Source organism: Morone saxatilis, unplaced genomic scaffold (assembly GCF_004916995.1).
Source record: "Morone saxatilis isolate NCDOM2014 unplaced genomic scaffold, NCSU_SB_2.0 Contig11, whole genome shotgun sequence".
NCBI lineage: Eukaryota > Metazoa > Chordata > Actinopteri > Moronidae > Morone > Morone saxatilis.
In genome coordinates, this window is record NW_023339663.1 from 1,176,998 (window position 1) to 1,187,956 (window position 10,959).

The following is a 10,959-nucleotide window of genomic DNA, read 5'->3' on the forward strand; positions in this document are numbered from 1 at the left end:
AAGTTTTAGATGCAACCACAACCATTAATGAAGTGCTACACATTGGCAACGTACATTTATGTCACAATGCAAATACGTCTATCTGTGAAAAAGGCCTTTTAGATTAAAGACAGACTCTGTAGCTTTTATTGATTGATTCATTGATTTGATCGCTTTAATACTTTTATTTAACAGTATGCAACTATTTTATCTTTATACTGTGTATACGAAATTCACTTGCCACTGGATGTCACACTAGAGCACCGGCATCTCAGACCAAAACAAAAGGACAGAATTAAAATAAAACTCACCAAAACCATCTTTGTTAATCTTTCCACAGTCTTTCCAACAATAACCAAACCTGGTTTGGTCTAAATAAAGGCTTAATTCACATAGTTAGATGCCCTTGCATATTGCTGTAACATTGTAACTTCATTCACGACAGAAACAGAAACCAAATTAAACTCATGAAAACTGTTTGTCTTTCCAACAATCACCAACTCTGGTTTGGTTTAAAATTAATCCAAATAAAACGTAGATGATAAAAAGTTTCTCTACTGATAATAAATGCATGTTTAACGTCCACATCAATGACTTTAGGGGTACAAATCTAAAAAAATACAGCTTCTTACATGATGTTCCTTTAGGCAGTGTTAGCAAATGCAGGTAGAAAGGTAACACAAGATGGTTTATCTTTGCGATCTTCTGTTGCCTGAAGTTTTTAAACAGGAAGTGCTAAGTGTTCTTTCTTTTAATAGAAGGGTGGTTTCATTGAAAAGCTTAGGGAAGCATGTGCTGCACCCTGTTGGAGGTGGGGAAGATAACTCAACAATCTTTGTAAAAACTAACACTCAGCCACTGAAAAGCTGTATCATTTTTCCAGTGAAACACTCAAGACTCCATATTTAGGCTTATGAAAATGTGGCCTTGAGAAATATCATTAAAAAAGTTCTTTTACATAGGCAACTAAAATTGTGCAATATATATTATCTACGGGTTTTTTTTATATAAAAGTTTTATATCTAAATACATATTTTTTTTTCGACTGTACATACTGCCTTTCCTCTATTCATGTTGTGCTATGTGTCATTGTTACGTAATTTCATTTTGATGCAAATCCAAATGACAAAGTCTGTCTAAGTCTATCTGACCATTTCTGATATTATGTATATTGTAAATATTACTCACAAATGTAAAATTCTAAATAACAGTCAACTCAAGACTTCACATCATGTCACAGACCCACCTTACTAATGAGTGGTCTTATATGTATCAAGTATTCTTGTGTAGTCCTCTGATTTTGCAGAATACATGAGCACAATATTTTTGAGATTTGAGATTCACAGTGTATGTAAAAATGCTTCCAAGAGGTCACTTTGTGCTCATTGTGTTTACTCTAAATGACAGTTGATCTCTGCTTCATTACAACTGAAAAAGAAAAAATATATATTTGGCACATTCATAATGCATGTGTTAAAAAAACTTGTATTTTAGGAAAATCACATTTACAGTAGCATTCATTTGTAGGAAACATTCATACTTTCATTAATCACCCTCATTATAACCATCATATATTCTTTTAAGGACCAATTTCAGTTCCTCAGTCACCCTCAATATCAAGAAAATATTAAGATACATCATGACTGTAAGATACCAAAGCCAACATGTTATACATATAATGTAATATACAGTCATTTATTTATCTCTACTCCTAGAGAATCTTTTAACTTGAAACACAGGAATGGACGTTTGTACAGAATCATGTTTGGCGTCATCGCGTCAGGAGAATATGTATGAAGATGTGTCTCTGAGGGTCTAACAGGTCTAGACGATGCCGAACTGAGCCAGGTCACTGAGTTCCATGTCACCAAATGCCTCCCAGGGGCAGACCACGGCAGAGTCTGCAGGAGAGGAAGACAGAGCAAACGAGAAAGATTCATTTAATAAGGTAAATCACAGAAAAAAACAGCGTTAATTCAACACAATCTATAGCAGACAAAACCAAACAAAAACTAATTTTACTGTATTTTGTGTCTCATTTTTATATGTCTCTCTCTGGTTCCAGATGTATAAACTATGACCACAATAAACAAAAAACATACTTTTTTTTTTTGTGTGGTATTCCTGTATATCTTCATATACTAGTTTCCAGATGAGTGAGTGTGTCTCACCCCTTCTGTCCCGCTTTGGGAGCCTTGCTCTTGAACTGCCTGGTTTCCTTCTGTTTGAACTTGGGAGGAGTGGCCTTGGTGCCTTCTGCTGCTGTGTTCATTTCTACATGGTAAGAATAAAAAATATTAATGAGCTTTGTCTGTCAAAAATCTAATCTTACCATATATTATATTTATATACTGTAAAACCCTCAGTATGCTCCAAATGTTCAATGTCTAAAACCAAAAATCTTTAAGGACTTGTCTCTTACATGTTTTTATTGTCCTGATATGATAATATATTGTTATATAATCATACAAATAAATCATACAAAACTGAGAGAAAAAAACTGATGATTCTTTTGGAAAATTATAAAAATTATTGTTAGACAATCCAAAAAGTACTTTGTTTGAAGCATATTGACGCTTTAAGACTAAGACATTAAACACAAAAAAGACACAGGGAGAAAGAGAAGTGAGAGTTTTGATTATTGAGGCAGTGTATTGAGTTTTCCAGGTTGATCCCCTAAAAATGTATCCAACAAAAATTGTCAAAATCCTAAAAAAACATAACTTTCTAACTTTAAACACAAGAACCTCTGAGGGAACTTGTTCAAGCAATAAATTGGTGAAAATAGTATTTCCAACTTGTGCTACTCTTACATGATCCATTTCATCTGCACCAAGCCTTCTGCCTTGACTAGTTTCAGGCTGTTTGATGTGTTTTTGAAGTGTTCGACTGTTAATATGACATAATCATATCCCATAATCAGATTAATTATTGTAGGTGATTTTAACCTCATCCGAGTGTAAATGTTTTTCTGTTGTGTAGTTACGAGATTACACACATTTTTGTCACTGTATTTTACTGCTATGTGCTTCTCTTTGGAGGTCATTGAGGGATGATGGCTGGATGGATGTTATTTTTTGTATCTCTGAGGAATTGTAAGCAGAGTCACTTTCTGTCTGTTTATGTTGCCTGTAAGTTGTTCACATGGATATCTACCTCAAGACCTTAAAGGTTGGAACATTGTTAATGGGATCCTGTAAAGCCTCACACAGTTTAGTACATGTTCCTCGTTATGCAAAAGTATCATTGAGTTTACAGTGTGTGAGAGATTATTACCTGTAATCCTTCATGTTCTCACCATGTTGTCGTTGTACGACCCTGAACCACCCTGCAGCAAATGAATGAGCACACTATGAGTTGAGTGAAGATCACAAACCATTGTTGATTGACCATATCCATTTTTTTAAAGTGAGTTGTGAAATCATTTTAATGATGATGAAACTACAAGAAAAAAATCACAGCTGATCACTTAATTCTCAATATTTTAAATATATAAATATTTTCAAATCTCTTATCCTTTACTGGCTCTATGATTATCTTTGAACAATCAGGCTTACTTATAAGCCCACACTCAAAATACCCCTCAGCCCTCGTGGTGTTTCAAGCAACAGGTGGGAGGTGGTTCAGCCAAGGCTTTAAAGGCAGCATGATGGCCTGTTGATGAGACAAAATAGAGACACTGCAAGAAGAAAGACGTCTTTGTCTTGCAGCTGTTTTTTTTTTGCTTCTTCTCTGTAAAGAGAAATTTCTTTGACATCGAGTCCTCCAGAAAACCAAGTAAGTGCCTTTTTGGTTAAGTGAGCTCAAATTTTTGCCTAGTTTGTTTATCTTTCCACCTGCTTTTCTTTTTAAATACTTTTAAAAGCTTGTTATAGCAGCATGGTATTCAATATAACTACATTTCTTCCGCCTGCACTCTTCTAATGATAACAGCTGGGTAATGGCAGTTCTGGTTTATAATATGCAGGTTTTAACTCTCAACCAACGTTAAATCATCTCATCTCATGAATTATGAGACACTGAGATACATTGTTTAGCTTGTTTATCTGATTTTATCTAATCTCCTTAAATTTATACTGTGGGGATTTCCTACCTGTATTTTCTTATTATTTTGCTGTGTTCAGGATGTTTCTGGGTGTCAACCTTTGGGCACACACACAGGACAGACAGGATCATGTGTGTAGTTTCGACTGCATTCACAAACAATTTGACTCAGCTGTATTTTGTGAATCAGAAAATAAATAACTTTTTGATTCCTCTCTTCACTGCTAATGTCGCAGTGTCTCTTCATTCACTCTCTAGCTCACTCAACCACCGATGCTCTCTCATTCTCGCTACTCATTAGGAGTTATTACACGTGTGACCAAAACTGTTGGTCGTATTTAACACACAGGACTGTTGCTAAATGTCATAAATATTAAATCTGGAGTCAAAACAGGAAGAACAGAGTACAGTACATTAGTTTTTACTAATTAGCCAAAATGTCCTATCAAAAGTTCTTTTTTGACATGAGTTTATTTAGCTAAAAATAAATGTCTGTCAGATTCTGGTAACCATAGCGAAGGATATTTGTCATTATTTTTGACATTTTGTTAATTGAATAATTTATATAATTAGTGTATCTTGTGTGTGGATCTGCAAAAAATCATTAATTTTTTAATATTGGCCCAATTGTAATGTTGACCACTCGAGGGAACCACGTTCAGCCGTTCAGCTGCTAAACTTGTTGAATTTTATCTTTAAATAAAAAAGAGATTACAATCCTCATCGTTATCCGCCCTCGTCCCAGAACATGACATAGATTAATGAGATCTTCTTTGGCGGCAGATGCTGATCCTCACAAACATGTTGTGACTATGTGACAGCTGATCTTTGGCTTTAGGACTGACATAAATAGGATTAGTTGTGTAAAATATGGAGAGAATTTATGACTAGTAACCAGATAGAAAACGCACTTTAGACAGTTTATGAATAGAATTACATAAATAGAGAAGTTTGAAAACGTAACAGGATAAAGTGTGAGTCACATATCTCCAGCATTTATGGTGAGTATCATGATTCTGTCTTTGTGATTAAGAGTCTCCAAGATGAACGCAGCAGCAGTAGGTGAAGGCTCCAAGGCCGCCCCCCCCAAGTTCAAGCAGAAGGAGACAAGGCAGTTCAAGAGCAAGGCTCCCAAAGCGGGACAGAAGGGGTGAGACTAGTCATTTCCTACATCAGACATCATGCTATTGATCCAACAACTCTAATATTCACTGAATATTTCACTTCTTTCCAAATAGGTTCGATAACGACGTCCCGGGGATGGAGGGTCTTGGAGGTGAGGCTGAATTTAGTGTTTAATCTGGAACTTTTTCAGGTTTAGATGTTTAGTCTGGACTCTGACGTTTTGGTTTTCCGGCCCTGCAGACTCTGCTGTGGTCTGTCCCTGGGAGGCGTTTGGTGACATGGAGCTGAGCGACCTGTCTCAGTTTGGAATCGTCTAGGACCTGTTAGACGGGAGCTCCCACCCTGGTCCCGAAAAGATTTCACAGTGTCAGCTGAGGATGAGGAGGAGGAGCATGTTTGAAGGAGGAGGAGGATGCAACAGTCACTGTGGGACAGATCTCTGCAGTGCCAGGGTTATATGGAGCTAGCCCATTAAATATATACAATATATTTATTTTTCTAGGTGCTGTAAATTAATCTATTTTTGCTTTAAAAATAAAGAAATCATGACTCTACCTCTCACTATAAGTGTAACTAGCTACTATTATAACAGTGTTGATACAATAAATATTAGTATTTATAATTGTGTTGGTCTGTATGAAAGTTATTTTCTTCAGCCTGTTTAGTAAATTGTGTTTTTTTAAATTGTCAGTAAGTTACAGGATATTTATCCTACATCAGCCAGGATGATATGGTTGATATTTATTTTTATTCAGGGGTTTTTAAAAAGTCTAAAATCCGAATAATCAGAATTTTTATTTTTGCTTTGAAATGTGTTTGTGTGGAGGAAACATTTTTATTGATCATGCTGTAACAACTATAACATGAAACCGACATGGAACCAATACCAATATCCTTCAAATCCTTTTTTTTTTTTCTTAAATTCAACCTGTTGAAACCTGCAGAAAGCTTGTTATTGGTATTAATATTATAGCTCAGAATCAGTTTGTGTCGTAACAAGAACAAACAGAACTGCCAAACATATGTTTGAGGAATACATACATACAGCAGTTTGTCCATCGGGGAGCGCTGACGAGTTAAAATGTGCTCACTATATACTGGTCACAATTCTTTAATAAACAAAATACAACTTTAATGGATCCTTATTATTATTTCTGATTGAGTTTATGTTTATTGGACTTTTTTAAACTCTCAAATATTAATATCAGTATTGATCTCAAAATCTTGTATCAGTTGGACTATGTGTGATACATCAGGAGGTTTATCCTGATTACTATTACTTTACCAACCTGAGCTGGTAGGTACTTTATCAACCTGAGCTGTTTGGAGTAATGTTTGCCTAAATCCCGCTGAACTCTACATCTGCTCCCATCTCTTCATCCATTAATATGTAAAAGAACAATCTATTTACATTAAATCACATCCTCAGCTAGGTATTACGATGATTATAGAAATAATTTACAGGTCTTTTTTTTTTCTTTGGGAATAAATGAATATCAGTAAATGACAGTAAAAGAACAATGCAGTGTGTTATAGATGTCTCAATCAAATCAAATCAATCAACCACAAGAGCAGCATGGAGGATTAATTCTAGGTGAGGAAAAATGTGACACTAACATGGCGGATCAGCGGGTCTGTTATACGCTTAAATGTGAGACTATAGGCTGAACTAACCTCAGCCAAACTACTAGCAGTGACTGTAATTCAATACTTTAGTAGCTGTTTCACAGTAAAAGCCTTTATGAACTCAATCGGATGCGCAGAGTTTGCATTAACGCCATTTAATCAGGCTTATATAAAATGGTGGTGGGGAGAGACAGAGAAACGTTTTAAACTGTTTAAAAGTTGCTTTTTTATTCTCCCCATAAACATCTGTGTGATTTCCATTTCTGTTTAATCAGCATGTGGATATTTCACACCTCTCAGGTGCCATCAAATTAAATATTCATTGACTTTAGATAAAGGACACACATTTGTAATAAAATCTGTGTTAAATAATCTCATAACGTGCATGAAAAAATGTACTTGTGAAAAATTGGATTAAAACAAAAGCTTGCTCAGTATAGTTATTAATGTTTATAGAGATATCTATGATTTATTGCATAGTGTTAATGTCCTCACTGCAAAATTACATTCAGATCAAGATCTGTCAGTCTAAATAAAAGTGAACGTATCACAAAATAAAACTGTCTCTAAAAGGAACTTTGATTTTGTGTTGATTCTGGCGCCCCCTGTGTTTTGACCGCTGTGTTTTCATTGAGTTGAAGAGGAATCCGACCCGACAGCAGCCATTAAAAATAACTATAGATATATAATTTTCTGTCTGATGTGTGTTTATTTATGTAGGTCTTATAGAGGCACCGGTATTAAATGGAGACTGTTTCATAACTAGTTGTACGTTTAAATGATTAATATTGAATGTAAAAAGAAAGATATAGATTTATATTTTCCCTTCAGCCTCCCAGTTGCTAAAAAAGAGAGAAGCTTTTTGCTATTATTAGTCATTCATCACCAGTCAGCTGATAAAAATAACTGCCACACACACACTCCTAATCTGGACTGTTGCTCATACATGGAAACACCCAGCTCATTATCATGCAAACATTTGGAAAATTGGGAAAATATTGCTCGGGGGGGAAGAGAGAATGGATAAATGTGTGCTAAGATGGAATAAATAAGGAAAATGTAGTGTCATTTTGCATCATCTAATATTCTTCTAGCTTTGGTCCATTGTGGGGCTCATAGGAGAGAAATTCAAACAATAGAATGTAACTACATACAGACACAGCTCATATCAAAGCCAGCTGGTGTAATGGACTAGCTGTTAAGTAGAAACCACATTAAACACTGTTTCTGGCACTTGGTAGCGACAGCATTGCCAGATTTTCAGACCTACTTGAAGAACACCTCGTCGGCTAAAGACCAAGCGATTAACGAGTTAATCAGATTGACTGTTAGCAGCCTGCCTCCCTCTGCCCGCTCACAGTGGCTGAAGGAAAAGCTCTTCACTTTGATTGGAGTGTGTGACCCACAGTGACCTGCTGACTGTCAGAAGCCAAACTTTCACTCAAACAAACACATCAGGATTTTTCTTTTATCGCAGCAAACCATGGGACAAGAGGAGAGCCACACAGAGGAGATGGATCTGGCACGGATTCAGGAGCTGTGCATCATTTTCATGAAGGAGTGTCCGAGCGGTGCGTTGCACTTACACGAGTTCAAGAGGATCTTCGGCGTCCAGAGCTGCTCTGCAGAAGAGTCCCTCTACATCGAGACAGTATTCCGCTCCTTCGACACAAATAGGGTAACAGACGCAGCAGCTTCTCACTGTAGAGTTTGATTTTTACCTCTGCTGTATGTGTAACTCTGCTTTATTTGCTTACAGGATAACAGACTGGACTTCATCGAGTATGTAGCAGCAATTAACTTGATCTTACGGGGGAATCTGCAAGATAGGCTCAAGTGGTCCTTCAAGATGTACGACAAGGACGGGAATGGCAAGTTGGACAGACAGGAGGTGAAACGAATCATAAGGGTAAGAAAGACTACTTCTCATATTAAATGTTTAGTTGTTTTCATCATTTAGTATTTTATGAGTAAAGGTTTTGAAGAAAAATGGCTCATATGAACATATTAGAGTGTATATTCAGCTGCTGTGTCAAATTGTTAAAATTACCAGGTTTCATAACACAAATCCTCTCAGGTCAGATTATTGTTCTGGTCCAGTGACGGGTTTTAGGGTTGGTGTCACGTACTGTATTAGGGGCATTAGGTGAGCCGTGGATGGTCGCTGTGAAGGCTATTCTTGAAATAAACATCTTCTTACTTAACAGTAAAGCCTCTATATTCAGAGACATAAAGCTAACCCTACCTAGCCCTAACCCACTGTCCTCATGGGCTGGTCAGCGAGATGGGAACTAGGTAACGTTTGTTAGAATAATCCAAAAGTAAAATGTTTTATATGGAACTTTAATATTAGTATTCTATAGTTATGGGACATATGTGGGAAGTTCTGGAGATACAATACCGAAGGTGGATTTCTTTTAGCTTAGTTTCTAGTCATTTTATTTCACTTTAGACTAGATAAAAACATAATACTTCGATCATTTTGACAGATATTGTGATTACGATATGATTCAGGATTAGTGTGGGAATGATCATTGTTGCATCAAATTTAATTTTCACGAAAAGAAAACCTGCTTAAGTCGTGATGATGTGTTTTCTTACATCTGGAGGGCAAGATTTGTCGGTCAGGGCACCTCTGCAGACCTACAGTCCTTCATTATGATGCTGTTTGTCACATATTTAACTTTTTCTGCATATTGCACTTGGCCATATTGCAGTTTTGATGATGTTTCGTTGAGTTGTGCAGCCCTACAGGGAGACTCAACTTGCTTTGACCAGGGGCCACTTTCGCAAATTTATAGGACGCTTATAGGACGCCGGGGTGCAATAAATAAAGAATATTTATCAGATATGATGATTAAACATTAGTGTTGTTAAGGTGCCAGAATATGACGACTTTAAACTTCTTTTCTTGCAGAGCTACCAGCATGTTTTGACTCGTGATGGTGCCTCATATTAGCAACCTTGCAAGCAGCAAATTAAAAACAATGGTTTAAGATCGGCATTAGGTGGCAAAATAAAGTCATGTGTCTGTTTTCTTTTTTTCCCTTTAACAATTGCTGTCAGAAATCAAAGTCACCGCTTCTACGCGCTGCACAAATCACTGATAGGCTAATATACAACTTCCCAAGTAACAAGAGGCCTCATTAAACATTTACTTAACACAATTCTTTCACAGCAGCCATTTGGACTAGAAATAGTAGGGTAAACACAGGTGTTAACAAAGATACTAATTAAGGTTCCGACCAGAGTCAGGATGCTGCTATGTTGGCTCACTGGAAAGAAAGATATGTGCCTCAGTGACAGTATTACAGCCGGTATGTTGTGCAGGGTTTAGTGAAGAAAGCTAGAACTGATGTTAACACCTCTCATGTCTCTCTCACAGATTATGTACAAAATCAAGCTCCCGACGAGTGACGTCAGCATGACGCCGTCCGAAATCTGTGACAGAATCTTTGAGTTGGTTGACCAGAATCATGACGGTGAGTGAGTGAATGAGTGAGTAAGTGAGTTCACAGCGTCACATCAGGAAACTGGGGAAAGGAAAATATTTAAAAAAAAATCTTCAGCATATTTGTTTTGTTGTTGTTTCTCTGTTGATTTGTTCGGAGAATTCCCAGCAAAAACTACAAATCCTATGCATAAGATCTTGTTTCCTTATTTGCTTTTTAAACATTGATTTCTGTGTTATTTTTGTCAATAACAGCGGAAAAGAATAATTTATACTACTGTGCGATTAAGGAGAGTGAAAACCAACCTTCTGTTGCCTGTCTGGTTGCATTAGAAATAGTTTTCCTCCTAGTATTATTTATGTAAACCTTTATGTAACAGGACAAAAACTCAACTAAACAAATTTCTATGAAAACTGATTCAATCTTTAAATAATTTGTGTGCACAATGTATAGTCTACAGTCACAAAACTAGTCGACACTTTTGGCTTTTTTATCATCATTGCCGTAAAGACACACAGCTATTACTACCACAGGAAGTCATGTAGCTTCAGATAAAAAGCTTTTTGACCACAAACTGTAAAACCTGACAATATTTATTAATAAAAGAAGAAAGTTTAATCTTCATTCATTCACATGAATTCAACCCAACTTAAATAATGAATTGTTGAAGCAACTCAGTTGTTTTGAGTGAACTTAAATGTGTTCAGCATTTTAAGTTCAGGTGATATAATTC

General features: G+C 36.3%; 2 protein-coding genes across 2 annotated transcripts in view; both read left to right on the forward strand.

Annotated features, from left to right (window-relative positions):
* Positions 1–3,653: 3,653 nt before the first annotated feature.
* LOC118320739 (retinal cone rhodopsin-sensitive cGMP 3',5'-cyclic phosphodiesterase subunit gamma-like) lies at positions 3,654–5,714 on the forward strand. The gene is made up of 4 exons (XM_035651802.1): positions 3,654–3,756; positions 5,057–5,173; positions 5,262–5,299; positions 5,389–5,714. The coding sequence occupies exons 2-4, from the start codon at positions 5,067–5,069 to the stop codon at positions 5,463–5,465; spliced, it is 222 nt and encodes a 73-aa protein (XP_035507695.1). The 5' UTR covers positions 3,654–3,756; positions 5,057–5,066; the 3' UTR covers positions 5,466–5,714.
* Positions 5,715–8,257: 2,543 nt separating this feature from the next.
* LOC118320736 (guanylyl cyclase-activating protein 2-like) overlaps positions 8,258–10,959 on the forward strand; it is a 3,105-nt gene continuing 403 nt past the window's right edge. The window contains exons 1-3 of the mRNA XM_035651799.1: positions 8,258–8,452; positions 8,534–8,683; positions 10,160–10,256. Coding sequence (XP_035507692.1) covers positions 8,258–8,452; positions 8,534–8,683; positions 10,160–10,256 — 442 coding nt within the window. The remainder of the gene's footprint in view (positions 8,453–8,533; positions 8,684–10,159; positions 10,257–10,959) is intronic.